Source organism: Artemia franciscana, chromosome 15 (genome assembly GCF_032884065.1).
Source record: "Artemia franciscana chromosome 15, ASM3288406v1, whole genome shotgun sequence".
In the NCBI taxonomy this organism is placed as follows: domain Eukaryota; kingdom Metazoa; phylum Arthropoda; class Branchiopoda; order Anostraca; family Artemiidae; genus Artemia; species Artemia franciscana.
In genome coordinates, this window is record NC_088877.1 from 16,721,951 (window position 1) to 16,742,983 (window position 21,033).

Here is a 21,033-nt window from a genome sequence, read left to right on the forward strand (position 1 = left end):
TAGTAAGATCGTATAAAAGCAGCTCTACTAACGTCATCTACACAGATTCACGCAGTTCCTATCTTTAAAGATAGTCGGAACTTTTCCCAAGAAAGCAGCAATTACCCGGATGCTTCTAAACTTTTTTTGCCAAAAATTTTTCAGGGAGTCGTTCAGATCAGGTTGCCAGCGGCCAATGGGGCAGAATGACAGAACCTCATTCAAATGAGGACTTGAGAAAAAGCACCAAGAACAGATTTAGCAACGTCTTTATTTGTCTAATTTCAGCAAAACTATCAAAATAACCTCAACTTTCAAAATTTTCCATAAGAAAGTTGATATTTTACTATTGAACAACTTCAAAAGTGGATTCTAGTACCTTTGGAGCCAAAAGGAACGTATATACACTACAATACCAAAAAAGTCAATGAAGACAGAATAAAGTTACACATAAATCAATATAGGAGAAATAAACAGAAGAAAAAGAGAAAAAATTTACCCAAAATAGAGACAAATTACTAAGAGGGCTGACTCTATTTATAACTAATATATGTATGGATTACCCTTATCCTCCTTCAATGTTTAGGTGTGATCAAGAATGCAGATATTTGGCATGGCACTAGTGTTGCGTATTGTGGCTGCACTAATGGTAACTTATTGGTTATCATGCAAAAATTACACACTAACAGACATACATAAATGCATAATATTCCTCGTGTGAAAATTGATAATAATAATAACCTTTGAAAAAAACTATAATATTTCATCATTAAAGAGCAGTCTGGCTTTTTTCTTGAGAGCCCCATACAACAAATTGCAAAACCGGCTTACAAATAAAGCTCGGACTTGGAGAACATAAAATTCAAGGAAGTGATAAATCGTTATTATTTTAAAACGCTCTTCCTTAAATCGTGAAGGTTCTTATAGCTGCAAAGAATGGTTAAGGTCCTTTTCTTCATCATTTTATACAAGATGAATATGCACACTTTCTGGTCAGCAAAATATACAAAATTTCAGGGCTCACCCCACCCCTTTACAGAAGTCTTATGATCTTCATAATTTCCCCTAATTCTTTCGTTCTTTTTTACAAAACTGTCTTAAGGAATTTAGCACCTTTCAAAATAGAGGCCCCAATTTAAACGGATTAATCCGTACATGGCTCTTTTTGGCGTATAGTACATCTAAAACACAACCGTGAAAAATGTACATGTCCAAACAACTCCTACGGAAAACATCAAACCTATATTTCTCACTATTCCTAAGAATCAAATTTTGCAACACTGAGCGCTTCATTTATTCGGAAAATGGGCCCCATTTGATATGAAGGAGAATAAATTACCAATATGTTCTTTGTAGAAGAAAATATTTTTCATGAACATCTTCCAATTTCACTTCAGAGAATAATACTCAATTCTCTACTCTCGTGATTTGGAAATACGTTTATAATAAAAAGAAACTGAAGCAATAAGTTCAGGTGAAAGCAGAAAAAGAATTTGAGCTGGATCGAGTTTGTAGGATCGCCCACAAGGTTGACTGTTCTTTTTTTTTAGGAAATGTTGCTGCTATTTTCTTTTTTTTATATTGGGCAATGATTTTAAAGGAAGGATTTTCAGTCAAAATCGAAGAAAAACAAAAATGACATATAGAGCCATGTAGGCATAAATATTCGTATATAATTTTTTCTTTGTTGGTGGTAAAAAACTATGTGAAGACTATTAAATGTAAATCAAGGTAAAGCCGAAATTATGTGAAGCTTATTAAATGTATATCAAGTTAAATCAAAAATTATGTGTTTTTTAATATACCAATTCAAAAACGAATGTATTCAAGCCGAAGTAGCTGAGTTGGTAAAGCGTTATGTTCCAGATTCCAGGTCCGAGAGGTTCCAGGTTCGAACCTTGGCTTTAGCATTAATACAAAAGAAGAAAAAAAAACTAAAAAAGGCAAAAACTACAAAAAAACTAAAAAGAAAATACTAAAAAAACTAAAAAAGCTAAAAAACTAAAAAATAAAAAAAAGGTAAAAAACTAAAAAAGAAAAAAACTAAAAAAAGGTAAAAACTACAAAAAAACTAAAAAGAAAAAACTAAAAACTAATAAAAAAAACTAAAAAAAGAAAAAAACTGAAAAATAAAGGAGAAAAAGAAAACTAAAAACCGGGACACAGGGATTATAAATGACGACCAGGACACTCAAAGAGAAATTACAGACTGGGACACAAATAACGACCGGGAGATATAAATGACGACCGGGGCACTCAAAGATAAATTACAGACCGGGACACAAATGACGACCGGGACACAGGGAATATAAATGACGACCCGGACGCTCAAAGAGAAATTACAGACTGGGACACAAATGATGACCGGGATACTGGGAATATAAATGACGACCGGGACACAGGGACACAACTACAAGGGGGATGCCGGGGGCACAGGGGGATATATAAATGACGACGGGGACACAGGGAACGTTCATACCTGATTTCTTTTAACTTCAAGCTGACTTCTTTCATATAGCTGGGCGTTCCTAAGACCAATGCCACAAAATTGGAGATAACTCGAGAAAACTTGACTGTCATGTGAATTAAAAGTAGAATCACCGTATTTGTTTATCACCTGGAAAAGAAAAGTTTTATTTAAACAAAAAGTAATCTATCAAGAATTATACAACTGAGTCTGCCCCCCCCACCATTACTAAATCATTGAAATATTTTTCATCGTCAAGTAATTTCTCCACCTTTTTACATCGTTCACTTGTATTAATTCTTGAACATCCGTTTATATTGCTGTTGGAGACTCACACCCTCACATCTGTATTTTCCTTATATATTTTTTTTTAAGTCGTTCAAGAATATAGAGAAACTTCCTGAAACTAAACGCATTCACGCAAGATAAAATGTTTTCAGGGAGATGGTGATACCTTAGGATCTACAATGCCTATCTCATTTTATTTTTAAGCCAAAACACTTATCAACCAGTTCGTGGTAACGAACTGTAGTAAGGAGCGACCCGGCTCAATAGTAAACGAAACTCTAAAAAAAAACGGAATTTTGAAACTAATACATTAAAAGAATTGGATTTTTATGCTAATTCTAAATATACAAGTTTCATCAAATTTAGTCTTACTCATCAAAAGTCAAGAGCCTGAGAGAATTTGCCTTATTTTAGAAAATAGGGGGAGTCATAGAGTCATAGAATCTTAACGATAATCACACCATTGCATTCAGCGTATTAGAGAACCCAATTGTAAAAGTTTCAAGCTCCTATCTACAAAAATGTGGAACTTCGTATTTTTTACCAGAAGACCGATCTCAGGTGCGTGTTATTTTTTTTTCAGGGGTCATCGTATCGACCAAGTGGTCCAAGTTGTCACGAGAGGGCTCATTCTAACGGGAATAAAAAGTTCTATTGCGCTTTTTATGTGACCAAAAAATTGGAGGGCACCTAGGCCCCCTCCAACCCTCATTTTTCCCAAAGTCAACGGATCAAAATTTTGATATAGCCATTTTGTTCAACATAGTCGAAAAACATAATAACTATATCTTTGGGGAGGACTTACTCCCCACAGTCCCCGGGGGAGGGGCTGCGAGTTACAAACTTTGACCAGTGTTTACATGTAATGGTTATTGGGAAGTGTACAGACGTTTTCATGGAGATTTTTTTATTTAGGGGGGGGGTTGAACGGAGGGGGGTATGCGGGATGATCTTTCCTTGGAGGAACATGTCATGGGGGAAGAAAAATTCGATGAAGGGGGCGCAGGATTTTCTAGCATTGTTATAAAAAAAAACAATGACAAATAAATATGAAAAAGTTCTTTCAACTGAAAGTAAGTAGCAGCATTAAAACTTAAAAGAACAGAGATTATTACGCATATGAGGGGTTCTTCTCCTCCTAAATAAGAGGATGTGTCGACCAAATTTTCACTCTTACGATAACTAAATCAAAAAACTGGTTTTTTTTAACTGTAAGTAAGGAGCGACATTAAAACTTAAAACGAAAAGAAATCATTCCGTATATGAAAGGGGTTGTCCCCTCCTCAACGCCCCAAAATCAACGCTAAAGTTTGACTCTTTGTCACAACTCTACTTTTTAAAATAATAAAAAAAACTTTAGCGTAAGGAGTGAGGCATTGAGGACGGGACAACCACTTTCACATACGGAATAATTTCTGTTGGTTTTCAGTTTTAATGTCGCTCCTTACTTATAGTTAAAAAACTTGTTTTTTTATTTAGTTTCTGAACGTTTTTGAATTAATACATGTTTGGATTTTGGCTCACTGCACAAGAATAATTAAAACAAAATTTGCATATTATTATTCTTTTGCTAAATGGTTTTCTCATAGTTTTGATCAGACGATTTTGATAAAAAAAAGGAGGGGTGGGGGAGGAGGCCTAGCTACCTTCCAGTTTTTGGTTACTTAAAAATGGAACTAGGTTTTTCCATTTTTTAAAAACGTTTTTGTTTGTAATAAACATACGTACCTTACGAATTAACTTACGTAACGAACTTCTATATTTGCGTATTTTTAATAGGTATATGAGGGGGTTCGCCCCTCATCAATACCTCGCTGTTTACACTAAAGCTTGAATTTTGTCCCAAATCTTTAAGAATGACCCCTGAATCACAAAGGCCGTAGTATAAATAATTGAAATTACTAAAAATACTTTACCGTAAAGAGCGAGGTATTGTCGAGGAGATGAACATCCTTATATACGTAATACTTTATGTTCGTTATAAGTTTTAATGCTGCTTATTACTTCCAGCTGAAAAAAAATATTTATTTTCTTATTTTTTTTAAATAATGCTAGAAAATCCTGCACCCCCTTCATGGGAATCCTCTTCTCTCGTGATAAATTCCTCCAAGGAAGATCCTCCCACGTAACCCCCTCTCACCGCCACCCCAACGTGAAACGTGAAAGTCCCCCTGAAAACGTCTGTACACTTTATAATAACCATTACTTTATGTAAACAATGATCAAAGTTTGTAACTTGCAGCCCCTCCCGCGAGGACTGTGGGGGATTAAGTCGTCCCCAAAGACATAGTTATTAGGTTTTCGACTAAGTGAACAGAATGGCTATTTCAAAATTTATATCCGGTGACTTTGGGGAAAGATGTGCGTGAGAGGGGGCCTAGGTGCCCTCAAAACTATTTGGTCATTTAAAGAGGGCACTAGAACTTTGAATTTTCGATGGAATGAGCCCTCTCGCGACATTCTAGGACCACTGGATCGATAAAACTACCCCTGAAACAAAAAAAATAAATAAACCTGCACCCGAGATCTGTTTTCTGGCAAAAAAGTACAAAATTCCACATGTTTGTAGATAGGACCTTGAAACTTCTACAGTAGAGTTATACGCTTATACGCTGAATCTGATACCAAGAATCTGATGTTGCGATTTTCGTTAAGATTCTTTGACTTCTTTGGGGTATTTCCCCCTATTTTCTAAAACAAGGCAAATTTTCACACACTCGTAAATTTTGATGGGTAAAATTAAACTTGATGAAACTTATATATTTAAAATCAGCATTAAAATGCGTATCTTTTGACGTAACTGTTGGTATCAAAATTCCGTTTTTTAGAGTTTCGGTTACTATTGAGCCGGGTAGCTCCTTACTACAGTTCGTTACCACGAGCTGTTTGTAATTGAAAAGTACGTGAGCCATTGAATACCTTTAGTTCTCAGTTTTATAGATTATGATTAAGCGTTTGATTCAGCCGATAGAAGAGCTTTAGCAAAGGTCTCATCCTTGTATGGTATACCAGACAAATACATTAAAGTGACTAGTGCTATGTACGAGAATAACACTGCAGCGGTTAAGATAGGAAATGAGGTTAGTAGCTGGTTTTCGTATTAAATTAGGAATTAAGCAGGGTTGTGGTATATCCCCATTTATACGGATCATTTTTATGGATTCCGTCTTAAGGAGCACACGAAAGGTAATGGGAGAACATGGAATCAAATCGGGAAGAAAACTTTTCTGGAACTAGATAATGTTGATGATTTAAGCATCCTAAACTGTGAGCAAAAATGAATGAGCTTTTAGAGGTTTTGCAAGTTGAGGGTGCCAGAATAGGTTTGAAAATTAATGTTAAGAGGACTAAGTTGCTAAGGATAGGGATAAGTGAAGATGAAAGGATGACGTTGGGCGACAACAAGATCGAACAAGTGGACAGCTTCACTTACCTTGTTAGTATTATTAGTAAAGACGGTGGATACAGTGAAGGTGTTAAAAGTAGAATTTCTAAGGCCCAGTGTGTTTTTTCATTGTTGAAAAAACCGTTTGGAAGAATAGGAAGATAAATATGTGAACCAAGATTAGAATGTTGTAAGCTGTAATGATGATACTGCTCAAATATGTTTCTGTAGCATGGGCGCTCCAAAACGGAGGAAGATTTGCTAGATGTTTGCAAGAGAAATTATCTATGGATTGTTTTGGGTGCCCGACTGACTGAACACAGCTCAACCAGTAACCTGTACGAAACAAGTGGCTCATTTCCGCTTTTTAGGGCTGTACAGCGAAAAAGGTTGAGATGGCTAGGACACGTTTTTCAGATGAAGGATAACAGATTGTCTATGATCGTCCTTGTCGAGCAACCGGCCAGGACTCATACGAAAAGGAGATCGTCTCCGATTGGGATGGGTGGATGTCGTAAGGAAAGATTTAAGGAAATGGAAACTCCTTAGGAGGGTTCAAAGATGGAGGTGTTGAACAGATAGACAAGTGGACACGTGTGTAGCTGCGTTAGCCTCAGGCGACTTGGTGCTGCAGTGAGTTGTGTGCTGTAGCAGTAGTAGCTGTTTTGGTATTAAGGCTGGTGAGACTAATGACTTATATATAACTCAGTCTGTTATTTTTGGGTTATGTTTAATGATTTTTTAGTTAATATGATAGGGTTTCTTTTTTTGCTTGAGATTTTACGGCAATTTAAACTGTATGCTAAAAGTTATCGATAGCATGCGAGGTGAAGGAGTATTGACAGCGTTATAGACCACTCTGTTATTTTTATAGCTACGGTTCCAAAAACAATAATCTTGTGGGGTTTGTGTTTTCAGTAAACTGCTAGTTTCACATAATCATACAAATATAAAAATAACACGGATCAGTTTATTTCCACTAGTTTTATGAATATATGCTGCATAGGCTGAAACGCGGGAGTTTTTGTTGGTTTTAAATTTTAGTCCGCTTTTTCATTCCAAACTCAGTTTCGCTTAATTTCTGTGGGTTTCGTTTTAATTTTCCCAAATGACAACCTTCTGGAAAGAGGACCTGCGCATAAATATTTTTATAGACCCGTTTATCGGCAGAAGAATCAAGGATTAAAATTATTCCATAAAAAAATTGTCTCCTGAAACAGTGAAGAAGTAATAAAGAACAGCTATCCACCAAACCACTCTTAAATGGCAATATTAAAAGTGTAATAAATAACGCAGGTTACCGTTTTATGTCAAAAAGTACGTTTGAACTTTATAGCAGACAAGTAGCTATGTGAAAAATCACCATCTGGGGGATATTAAATTGCGAACTGATGTCTTACTTTTCGTAATTTCACGAAAAATACGACACTTTTTTCATCTATTTTAGTAAACCTTTTCCAGTCAAGTATCATTTTCCAATAGTGTACATCCTATTAAACTTTACGACTGGTCCGTAAAACCAAAGACACTATAAGGTGACTTCGGTCGGCAAAAGTAGACACCAAGATCGTTAAATTTATGCAAAAGATTCTCCCTCTAAGTCATAAACACTTTAACCCCGTAAAATAAAAAATTAAGTTCTAATCTAAAAGTTCAAGTTTGCTTTCCAATCAAGGGTAAGAGTCTGCAGTTAAACCTGACTAAGAGCGGAGAAGTCAGCTGCCCTCCACAAGAAAATTCTATGCTTTAATCCCACCCCCTCCACAAATAACAAAAAACGTAAATGACGTCTGAGCAGGAGTTAGAATTGGTATCCAAAACACAGGTAGAATTCAAATCGGAGGTTTAACTTTGAGAACAGCAGGGTTGCAACTAAAAATTCAAGTGAATTCCATGTGAAGCAAGCTCACGTAGCTTCTTTAAATAAATAAACTGAAATGAGCATCTGTAGCAGAAAATTAGTCAGTTGTAAACATAAATAAGTAAGTTTAAACAGATATTAATTGGGTTTAATGAACTTTAGTAACTTTCGATCTATATTTAGGTAATCTTAGATTTATTACTGTGTTAGGAAAATATGGTATATATGTGTATGGGGTACCGTTTTTTTTTCGGCATGCATGCATCAGACGCAATTGCTTTGAAACGCAGCACCTTGTGGTCTTGCACTAAATACTCTCCCACGAAAAAAGAAGAAAAGGCTAACGTGCTTTGCATATTGTTGATATTTTATAAAAATTAATATTTGTATACAAATTAATATTAAATATTTTATACAAATTTTTACAATATAATATTTTTATACATTTGGATTGATGCATAACTGTTCACATTTGACGGTAGGGTGTGAACATATTAGTAAGCAACATGCTAATTACCATACCTCAGTCTCCTTCACAAATAGTGTTTGGTTCTTAAATTTGATATACTTGGATGTCCAGTTTGATATCCTTGTATTCACGGAATTTTAGATTACAAATCTAAGGCTACTATTTCACTTTAAAATTCCAAATCATTGTCCAGCTTCTCCTATCGCGACTATTCCCACTATGACAACCACTGTTTTGTTTATTAATTAAACTGTTTTTAACTGTTTTTTTTAATGTTTTTTTTAACTTGTTTTTTAACTGTTTTTGTTTTAATTTATTAATTAAACTGTTTTTAACTGTTTATTAACTGTTTTTGTACTTTATTAATTATCAGTATTAGCAATACGCCCAACTAGCCATTCAGAAACAATATCAATCAAAAGCCAAACCATAATTGAACTTGAAGAATAGTGTTTTCTCCATGGGTGCAGAGACAGCTGCAAAGAGCGAAAAACGGCCCATAGTAACCGTGAATTCTGAAAACGCGTTTGACAAAAAAACGATATAGTGACAAAACAAACTGTCCGATTCAGAAATAGCAACTGTTATTTCGACTAATCTTTGGCGTCGAACCGAAATTAAAAGTATTAAATAAAAAAACAGTTTTTTTGACTGAAAGTAAGAAGCGACATTAAAACTTAAAACGAACAGAAATTACTATGTATATGAAAGAGGCTGTTCCCTCCTCAAAGCCCCGCTCTTTGCGCTAAAGTTTGACTCTTTCTCTCAAATCTATTTTTTAAAACATTGACAAACTTTAGCGTAAAGAGCGGGGCGTTGAGGGAGGAGGGAACAGCCCCTTTCGTATACGGAGTAATTTCTGTTCGTTTTAAGTTTTAATATCGCTCCTTACTTTCAGTTAAAAAACAACTTTTTTTAATTTAATTTCTGAATGTTTTTGAATGAATGCATGTTTTGATTTTGGCTCTCCGCACATGAATACTTAGTACAAAATTTGCATTTTTTTTTTCGGCTAAATGGGTTTTTCTTGGTTTTTATCGTACGATTTTGAGAAAAAAGGAGTGGGGGAGGAGGCTTAGTTGCCCTTCAATCTTTTGGTTACTTAAAAAGGCAACTAGAACTTTTAATTTCATACGAATGTTTTTATTAATAAAAAATATACGTAACTTCCGAATTAACTGTCGTAACGAACTTCTATATTCCTATATTTTTTTTACGTATATGAGGAGGTTTTCCCCCTCTTTAATACATTGCTCTTTACACTAAAGCTTAAATTTTGTCCCAATTCTTTAAGAATGACCCCAGAATCATAAAGGCCGTAGAAGAAATAGTTGAAATTACTAAAAATACTTAAGCGTAAAGAGCAGGTATTTAGAAGGAGATGAACCCCTCATATGCGTAATAAATTTCCGTTGTTTTTTGTTTTTTTTTTGTTTTTTGTTTTTGTTTTTTGTTTTGCTGCTCCTTACTTTCAGTAGAAAAAAGTTTTTTCATATTTATATTTTCATTGTTTTTTTTTTTAATAATATTAGAAAATCCTGCGCCCCTTCATGGAAACTCTCTTCTCCCATGACAAATTCCTCCATGGAAAGATCCTCCCATGTAACCCCCTCCCTATCCAAGAAAAAATTCCCCTGAAAACGTCTGTACTCTTCCCAATAACCATTACTATATGTAAACACTGGTCAAAGTTTGTAACTTGCAGCCCCTCCCCCGGAGACTGTGAGGGAAAACCGTCCCCAAAAACATAGTTATTAGGTTTTTCGACTATTCTGAACAAAATGGCTCTCTCAGAATTTTGATCCGTTGACTTTGGGAAAAAATGAGCGTGGGAGGGGGTCTAGGTGCCCTCCAATATTTTTGGTCACTTAAAAAGGGCACTTGAACTTTTAATTTCCGTTAGAATGAGCCCTCTCGCAACATTCTAGGACCGCTGGATCAATACGACCACCCCTGGGAAAAAGACAAACAAACAAACAAATAAACATGCACCCTGATCGGTCTTCTGGCAAAAAATACGAAATTCCACATTTTTGTAGATAGGAGCTTGAAAATTCGACAGTAGGGTTCTCTGATACGCTGAATGCGATGGTGTGATTTTTGTTAAGATTGTATAACTTTTAGGGGGTGTTTCTCCCCTATTTTCCAAAACAAGGCAAATTTTCTCAGGTTCGTAGCTTTTGATGAGTAACACTAAATTTGATGAAATTTATATATTTTAAATCAGCATAAAAATCCAATTCTTCTGATGCGTCTATTAGGATCAAAACCCCGTTTTTTAAAGTTTCGTTTACTATTGAGCCGGATCGCTCCTTACTACAGTTCGTTACCACGAACTGTTTGATATCAATGGAATTACAATAGTGAAAACTCCTATATGAGAGGATTAAAGTCCCGAAAGTTCAACAAAAGAAATCACTTTTTTACATGGGAAGCCGTAATATATCCCCTTTTTGTTCTTTTTCTTCCCCAATAGCAGGGCAATAGAACATGATAGAGAGGTATTAAAATCTCGTTTAAAGTTTTGGTATTTACGTTCTTGGTAAAGTCCCTCTTGATAATACCGTTATTAAGTGATACATGACACCAAAAGTGGCTCTCTTTGGTACCAGTTCTAAAGTGGAAAGGTTTTGAAGCATGAAAGGGTACGACCATATATAACATGGTCGAAAACCCTAAATCAGAGATTTGCAGTGCCTCCTCTTGTAAATCCCCCTCCCAGCCCCTTAGTAAGTTATATAAATCGCATGATGACCAGTAGAAGAAGCAGGCTATTGTAACTTCATAGAGAACTGAGAGATATCCATGGTATAAAACCCTAAGTGAAGGTTTACAATCCTCTGTCTTGTATACTCCCCTACCCAATCTCCTTAGTATGTAAACCTAAAAAAAGAATTGTTGTAAAAAAAAACTTAATAAGAAATTCTTTTCATTTGCTCCAGGAATAACATCTGTCATTACTTATGTTTATCTTAACAATAAAAGTTAATTAAGAAAAAGATTTTCCGGGGATTTCGGAAAAGAGCTTGAAATTCTGATGTCTATTGAAAAGTGTATTCTTTCTTTTTCATTTTAGTCCAGTAAAAATATGAAAAAAAAAAGGTCAAACCTCGGTATTTGAGCGACGGAAATATTCCTGGTATCAAAATGTTAAAACAAAATCGCTTAATAACATATCCAAAATCGGCCGTGCAGAAAAAAACCTTTTTCGGTGAAAAGAGAGAGGGGGTAAATCTCAAATTTAAATTTCTGCAGTATTTTCTGGATTGAAAGGTTAATTCAAGTTTCAAGTCCCTATTAATTCAAGTCCCGGGGGACCAGAATTGTTGAAAATATATAGTTGAAAAATATATATAATTGAAAGGTAGTTAAACCTACTAATTCAAACCCGATGAGACCAAAAGTGACATCAGAATTGGAAGATCCCATCACTTAGTACCCAAATCTCCTAATGTTTTCAATTATGTATTATATTATTATGATGCGGCAAACGATATGTTTATCCCTTCTGACCTCACCTACGGTGGAAACGTGGTACTAAGTGATAGAATTTTTAAATTCTGAGGTAATTTCTGGTTCCCCCCCCCCATACTTATAGGAAACGACCTTTAGATCCACCGAGTACTGCATAAATTAATTTTCTGACTTTTCATCCTCATCTGACGTTGCTTGGGTGGAAATAAGGTACTAAGTGATGAAATTTTCCAATTCTGATGCCACTTTCGGTCCCCCGGACTTCAAGTTGTCTGTTTGTCTGTCTGTCAGTCTGTCTGTCTGTCTGGTCTTAATAGGAAATGACTTTTCAATTATATATTTTTTTTTCAGCAACGTATTATAGTATAGTATAGCTGTCTCAAAAAAACCGCAGGGTCATGGCCACAAAAAAAAGAAAAAGAAAAAAAAAGAACAACGTACAAATACATTTAAACGATTCAATTTAAACTTTGATCAAACTATTTTAGCACAGAAAAACATTCAAAACAGTAATACAAAAAAAAAAACAAATTAATCACATAATACCCTCAGGATGGATTATGTTTACATGAATAAACCTCGTCAGATTCTTAATACTAATAACACGCCCATTTCCCAACGATTTTTTCCATCCAAGGTTCATCCCCCTCATCCAATCCATTTCCTTTCTCAAAACCCTTCACACTTCCCCAAAAAATGCAATAAATTCCATTACATAATCAATCCAGAATAAGTGACGGAATATTATACTAATAACTCAAATTGTATTTTTACCCCTTCTTACCTCGCCTAGGGTGAACATGGGTTACTAAGTGCTGAAATTTTTCAATTCTGATGTTTTAAGTCTCCATAGATTTGAATTGATAGGAAACGACTTTTCAAACCACCAAATACTGTACAGATTAAGGTCCTGATTCCCCCCTGACCTTTCTTGTATAGAATTGGAATATTAAGCGATGGAATTTTCTGATTCCGATGTCCTTTTTGGTCTCTCCGGACTTGAATTGATATAAAACGACCTTTCAGTTATATATTTTTTTTTAATCATGTATTATATTATTATAATACCACAAATGGTCATTTAATAAAAAGGAAACTCAAATTTCATTTAGTTCAGGATTATTTTTAATTAATTAAGTATCTTTTTAGTAAGGCAAAGTTTTTGTATGGTTCGTTGCTCTGGGTGATTATGGGCCTCTCAGCTATCTTCCAGTATTAATTTATATTTAATAATATTACATTCTTAATTTCTTCAACAGTATTGAATGATCCTGAGCTAGCTGCTACTTTCATACTATTGTTGTGTTATTGTATCTTTGCCGTCATGTTTATCTTTGTATTGTAGTGTGTTATTATTTTATTCTTTGTCTAGGCCTAGTTTTTCGAGCTTGTCTCCCCATGGCCCTATGTCATATATATACATGTATGTGCGATTAATAAATAAATGAACTTTAACTTGAACTTGAATGGTATTTTCCCCTCCTGACTTGGCCTAGAATCGAAAGAAAGTGCTAAGTGATGGAATGTTTCAATTCTTTTATTTTCTTTTTATTTTAATTTTCTTTTTATTTTCTTTTTATTTTAATTCTTGTTATTTTCGATCTCCTAGACTTGAATTAATAGGATCTACTTTACAATCCACCAAATTTTGCACAAATTAGGATTCTGATTTTTAATTCCCCTTCGACCTTTTTTGGGTGGGAATGGGATACTGAGCGATATGATTTTTAAATTCAAATCTCATTTTCGGCCTCCCAAGACTCGAATTAATAGGAAACCGCCTTTCAATCCAGAAAATATTGCAATATGCAAAAGTGTAATTATAAAGAAAATATACAATGAAATAAACTGACTCATGACCCTTCCCTATATTTGTAGAATTTTAAAACCTAGAGCTTTACTGAAAACTGAGCTTGCTTGAATATTTTAGTGAATTAAATAGTATACTAAAAGCTATCACTATCATGACCGGTGAAAGACTATTGACAAACTTATAAATTAGTCTTTTCTTTCCTGCAGACTATTAGGGGACTTTTCTGCTCCTAACAGAACATCCTATATTTTTATGACAGTTTTTTTTTGTCAGTAAAATGCTGACAGTCCTCCGTTATTTTGCCGGTTTTATGTTGTTAGTAAAGTGCTAGCTTTTATAATTCCCATTGTGAAAGCTTCCGCTCGCCACCAAATTGAAAATGCATGCATACACACATGTGTATCTCAAAGCAGATAAAGAAATATTCAAAATAAAACAAATCGTCTCATAAAAAATTAATTATGGAGATATAAGGCAAAAACCAGCAAGGGATTAGTAATTTCTGGCTAGATGTTCTACACTATTTGCCCAATGTATCCCTCCACAATTTTTTTTTTGTATTTGTAGAATAAGGCAACACCGTATTGAAATTTCAGTTCTATGGCCATTCCTGCCCACTCATGCAACCACTTCCTGCTTTTTTTTAAAGTTTGAGGGTTCATAAAGGGTGTATCTAGGGTTTTCTTTCGGGGTGGGGCGGAGGTGAAAAACGTTAAAAAACGTAAAAAAATTGTTTCTATGCATTTTATTTTTATTTTTAACGATGCAGACAAAAATTTAGAGAGGATTCAAACCCGGTAACCCCCTCCCCTGGATACGGCCTTGGAGTTCACATTGCGTGACGTTCACCTATAATTCGATTCTCTATTTTATTCTCTAGTTTATGAATACGTAAAATTAAAGAAAAAAAAACTGAAAAATATATTCTGTTTTCCTTCTTTGGGGAAGGGGAGGTTGCCGGGTAAAACCATGTTCTGAACGTTATTAATACTGCAGTGCATTTTGAATTAAATGTTGGGACATAATGCATTGCAAAGAAGATATTATCAACTGAAAATGTAAATAATGCATAGAAAATGTAAGACAAAATCAATTGGCGAAATTTAATTTCGATTTTCATTTTAAGCAATTTATTTGGTTTTCAGTAAAGAGAAAACGAAACTCTAACTTTGGGTTTGAGGGGTGAGAGGACCACCACTTATTTCTGGAAAAAATTTCTCGTTATAAAGCATTTGTAAAATTTCTTTAATTTTTCCTGTTTTATAAAGAACTTATTTCCGCCGCTGTACATAATATACATAATGCATTGCAAATCAAACCTGGACATAATGCATTGCAAATAAAACATAATCTATGGAAAAATGTAAATAATGCATAGAAAATGTGAGACAAAATGTAAATAATGCATAGAAAATGTGAGACAAAATGAATTGGCGAAATTAATTTTCAATTTACGCAATTTATTTGGTTTTCAGTCAAGAGAAAACGGCATTCTAACTTTGGATTTGAGGGGTGAGAGGACCACCACTTATGTATGATAAAAATTTCTCGTTATAAAGCATTTGTAAAATTTCTTTAATTTTTTCTGTTTTATAAAGAACTTATTTCCACCGCTGTACACGGTGGACATAATACATTGCAAACAAAACCTGGACATAATGCACTCCAAATAAAACATTATCTATGGAAAAATGTAAATAATGCATAAAAAATGTGACAAAAAATCAATTGGCGAAATTAATTTTCAACTTGAGCAATTTATTTGGTTTTCAGTAAAAGGAAAACAACATTGTAGCTTTGGGTTGGAGGGGTGAGAGGGCCATCACTTATTTCTGGTAAACATTTCTCGTTATAAAGCATTTGTGAAAATTCTTTCATTTTTCCTGTTTTATAAAGAACCTGCCGCTGTTTTCTTCCTTTTCAATCTATTCCTTTCAAATGTACAGAACAAACAATTGGGTAAGCAAAATTTTGGATTTAAGCAATCTGCCTAGGTTTCAGGAAAGCGCAATTAACAACCTGATCTTTTGAGAAGTCAGAGTGTCCAGTTTGAGAGGAAAGGAGGTTGAGAGGCAGGAATACCAGCCTTTTTTATGGTAGTTTTTGTTCGTTTTAAGTTTAACTACATTATCTATTGCAATGTCGTCTTAGTTTTCACTTCTTTATTCAAAGTAATTTTCACTCTTTTCAAGTTACGCATATTATCGTAACTTAATTTCGGTTTATTTTTCGTCTAAAATTTCTCTCAATTTTGTTGGAAAAACATTTTTCTTAATTTAATAGCAATATAGGAAGTCATTCTTCTTTTTTAGAAGTATTTAACTTGTTTTCTGACCTTTTGGAATTTCACTTTCGGTCATTTCACGTTGGCGTCTTCTTTTTTAGTTAATGCACAAAAACATATTTTTTAATATTTGATTCATTGGGATATCTGTTCAACAGTTCAAAAAAAGAATGTAAATCAAAGTTTCAACCGATCAAGTAAGAAAATAACATTCATAAGATTCCATTATTAATTGTAGCAACGAAGAAAACCAGAACGTCTTAGGACCCATTCTTGACTCTCCACCACCCGGACATTTTCATTGTTTTCTAAAAAGGAACCTTACACAAAAAAACGATTTTTTCTTTAGTTGCTTTAATAATGTACTTGTTCATTCTAGCTGAACAAGCCCCCTTCATTCAACATGCAACAATTTCAACACGTGTCTCCAGAGTATATTTTTTCATCTGAGAAAATATCTTAAGATTCTTGGATCTCAGCTAGTGGAAGAAATTCCAACTCGATTGACGTCACAAGGAAAAACAGAAATCAATAGTCTCAATTTTGCTCTTAGAAAATCTCCAATTACAAGCAGACTCAAGGAAGATATACAAGTAGACAAGCTAGAAATTGAAACTAATTTTCGAGACAGTCAAATAAAGCCCATTGCAATAATAGATGTAGTCTACACAAACCTTCCTCAAATAAGAATTAGTGAGGTCGATTAGAAAAGCACATTTTAGCTTCAGCAAAAATTTGTAAGACGGAAAAATAAATTCTTATTTTTATTAATCCAAACAATCAAATGTATAGACCACAAAAGTGGAGTACTTCAGTTTTTAAGAAGTGACAAGAGCGTAAAGCGAAGATTAAAAAAAAAGTGGCAAGCGCTTTTAATTTCCAAAGTTTATGTAGGATATAAAAAAAATCCAAAGGAGCCAGGGGGCAAGCTAAGCCTGGAAATTTCTGCGGCGGTGGTAGAGTTCGGGTGCCCTCAAGACTGGGGACCATACGGTCACCTCTCTTCGCAAGGAACATCAATGCATCTCAGACCAAGAAGAAGAGTTATGAATAAGGCTATGGCGTTCGCGGCAAGCCAGTACGCGGCAAGCGTACTGGCGCAGGTATCAAGAAGCAAAGAAACCAACCATGCTACGGCGCTCCCAGCAGGTAATGCGACTTCGAATATGGCGACGAAGTCGAAAAATCAACATGTGATATCTTTGGCAAAACCGACAACAACAGTCGTAAAGCAAGCAAATGAAGCAAATGGCATAACCATTGGTTGTTGGAACGTCATATCTGTCAAACAAAAAGCTAAGCAAGATCCCTTTTCCATGAGATGAAAAGGTACAGCATCGATATATTATGCGTTCCCGAGACCACAATCTCCAGTTCTGACTCATTACAGTAATAACAACAATCTCTGTAATAATAACATTCTGACTACAGTAATAACAGCGTCCGAAACGCTAAACAGTTGCACTTTTTCTACTCTAGAGTAGACGATAACTTGGGAATCTGTTGCGTTGGTTTCTTTATGAGCCAAAGAAGCAGAAACGCACTTCTTGAGTGGAAATTTACTTCTTCCAGACTGGCCAGGATTAGGCTTAAAGGAAGCCTTGCAAATGTGTCCGTTCTCTCCACATACGCCCCTACTCATAACGTTGCCGATGCTTCAATTGAAGTGTGCGCTTCAATTGCTGCACGAGACTACCTGATTGCTGCTGGGGACTTCAGCGCAAGAGTTGATCCGTCTGATGAAACTACCACCCAAGTCCTTGGAAGCTCAGATTGTAACACAGATACGAAAATGAGCAAAGACTGGTAAACATCGATGAATCATCTTGTTTTGATCAACACGATATTCCAGCACAAATCAAGCCATCTCTTTACATGGAACTCCAATGGCGGTGTTACTAAGGCCCAAATTGGCCTTATTCTTGTCAACTAACGCTTGAAAGTTCAGTATTGGACTAGCAATGTTATAATGGTGCGGACACAGGCTCAAAATCGGGGTTTTATCGCCGGTTTGTCATTACAAAAATCCTCTTGCGTCTTACAGCTAGGAGAAAGAACAAACCAAAAATTCAAATCGGCATTGGTAAGCTGCAACATAAAGAAGTTCGACAAAAACTATACATGAAGCTAACAAATCGTTTTGACGCCCTAAACTTGAAGAGGATTAATACACGACCCTGAGCAAAGATTGAGATCGCCGAAGAAATCCTAGGCCAAACGAAAGTAAAATGACAGCATTGTATTACCAACAGTACCCTGTCAATAGTCGGAAAGCGAAGAAAAAAGATAAGCAGATCTAAAGATGTTACGAAAGAGTTGTGCAGACAGGTCAAGCATTCTGCTCTTCTAGACCGCCGCGAAAAGTGGGGAAATACTGCTTTGTCGTAATAGAAAATAATACGCCCACTTGACACAAGCAAGCTTTATCGTATTCTCAAGAAATCGACTGGTAAGGAAGCCACAATGTACGAAGTTGCCAAAAACAGATGAAGAAAAGCCATTAGCTGTCAGAAGGAGCGTTTGGCCAGATGAAAAGGTCTCTTTGAAACCTTACTCAACCCACCCCCATCATCAGCTCCTTGTGGTTTCCCCATAGTGTTCGAAAAGAACCTTACAATGTTGAGCTGGCCCCTCCGACGAGACCAGAAATACTCAAAGCGATTAAGGCACTGAAAAACAAGAAAGCCCAAGGCACAGATTGTCTCCGCCCCCCCCCCCCCCGAAACTATACAAACCGTGTCCCGAGATCACTGCTGAACAGCTCCATGGTATCTTTCAAGAAATATAGAGGACCAACACTTTCTATAAGGATTGCTGTCAGTTATTCTCCCATTCTATAAGAAAGATGATAAAACTGAGTGCAAAAATTACCGCGGAATAAGTCTAATTGACATTGCGGTAAAAATATCTAGGATTATTTTCCTTGGCCGCTTCAAGGGGGCAAGGAAGAAAAGAGTCCGTGAAAACCAATCCAGCTTCCGTCCGGGTAGAGGCTGTACTGATAATATTTTTGCACTTCGCCTCATCATCCAGCATTTTGAAAGGTACAACCTGATATTTCAGGACTTCATTGCCGCCTTGAATTCGATGAACACGTCAAAAACTTTGAAAAATTCTAGATAATCATGGAATGCCCCTGAAGAAGAGACCAAAGAGTTCTTGGCTGAGTCCGGAATTAAACAGGGACATGTCCTGCACCGACTCTGTTCAACTGCTCTATTGATTGGGTGCTTCAGAATACCCTCTCTTCTCATCCAGGACTGCAGATTGGTTAAACCTTCAACTTGAAGGTCTTGACTACACTCCTCTCAGACCCAGATAAAGCCCAAACTATGTTCCATATAACAGAAAATATACCCAATAACAGAAACTATATGTATACCCAATAACAGAAATTATATGTAAACAAAGGCCAAATTTCATAACTTACAGCCCCTTCCCCAGAGACTGTGGGGGTCATGCCATCCCTAGTAGCATACTTATTTCATCTTTGAACTATGGTGGGCAAAATGGCTATCTCAAACTTTTGACTGGATAGCTTTGGGGGAAAAGGGGACGTGGAATGTGGGCTAGTTGCTCGTTGACCTTTTTGGCCACTTAAAAAGAATACAAAAACTTCCAATTTCCGTTCGAATGAGCCCTCTCCTGATCTTCTACGACCATTGATTCGATACGATTACCTTTAAAAAATAAATAAATAAACACGCATTTGTGATCACTCTTCTGGCAAAAAAAAATCAAAAATCGGGGAGCTAGAAACCTCTTGAGTAGGGTTCGCTGATAAGCTAAATTTGATAGTACAATTTTCATTACGTTGACCTTTTGGATTTTTTTTTTCTCCCTTTTTCGAAAAGTATGCGAACTTTCTCATGTTCGTAGCTTCTATAGGTAATATTAAGCTTAGTGACATTTACATATTTAGAATCACAGCAAAATGTCATTTTCTTTATGTACCTCATATTGCAAAAATTCTGTTTTTAGAGTCTCGATTACTATTGGGCCGAGTCGCTCCTTACTTAGCCTACAGTTCGTTACCACGGACTGTTTGATATATTGATGCCGAAACTCTTTTTAGAGTCTCAGGTTTCTATTGAAACAGGTCGGTCTTTCTGTTGACTGGTTCTTAACTAAATAAACTGAGAGGGAGAAAAAAAATCTCATATTGGGCAGATAATACTTATGTTGTATTTTACTTAGAATGTACTCGGCTTTAAGATCCAAAACGAAAATAAAAATTTACACTCGTTTTGTTGGGTCTTCAATTTCTCACTTTCCAAGTTTCATTGTTTGTCAAACAACAAGGATTTTTGCTCGGGGAGATTTACAAAAATATATCTGTAAAAACGCATCAAATTTTAATCAGCCTATATGTAGTTTGGTTATGTTTTTACGAGTCGGAAAAACATTTTTTTAATGGAAGGGTGGGGTTGAACCCCCTGAGCCCCCCCCCCCCCATTGGATACGGCTTTGTCCCAAGAATATTTCTTTTGTAGTTGCTTCAGGCTTTTACTTTTCCGCTTTTTTTAACAATAGTATTTCCTTCTCAAACAGTTGATATGATTTTTATTTGTTAGTATACTGAGGACAGTTAAGCTGAATTACTGACTGAAAAAGTTACACTTTTCTTTAAATTAGAAGTGCAGAAATTTTCCCGGTTTGTTCTGATATGTTAGTTCATCTTTAGGACTTAGCTCGTCTGAGTTAAACTGTGGCCTTTAGCCAAATTGGCATATGTCCAGTTTCCAGATTTACAGTAGAGCAAAGATAAGCCATTTAATCAAAGATTTATCTTCAACAAATCAAACCAACGTGTTGAAACTTTTACATCATTACACTTAGATTATATGTTAAATATGTTAAGCTTTTCAAAATCGTAATGACAAATCCCCAGATGGGTTAGGGTTAAACTTCCTATATAGCTTTAAAGTAACCAGAATAATTAAAATTGAATCTGATTGCATGAATTGGATAAGCGGAAACTTCTACAACCACGTATATGTTTAAAAATTGGGC

General features: G+C 35.5%; 1 protein-coding gene across 1 annotated transcript in view; it reads right to left on the minus strand.

The window, feature by feature from the left end:
- Positions 1-21,033, minus strand: part of LOC136036106 (dual 3',5'-cyclic-AMP and -GMP phosphodiesterase 11-like) — a 231,066-nt gene that overhangs the window by 61,249 nt on the left and 148,784 nt on the right. Inside the window, exon 8 of the mRNA XM_065718110.1 lies at positions 2,459-2,596. Within this exon, the coding sequence (XP_065574182.1) occupies positions 2,459-2,596 (138 nt within the window). The remainder of the gene's footprint in view (positions 1-2,458; positions 2,597-21,033) is intronic.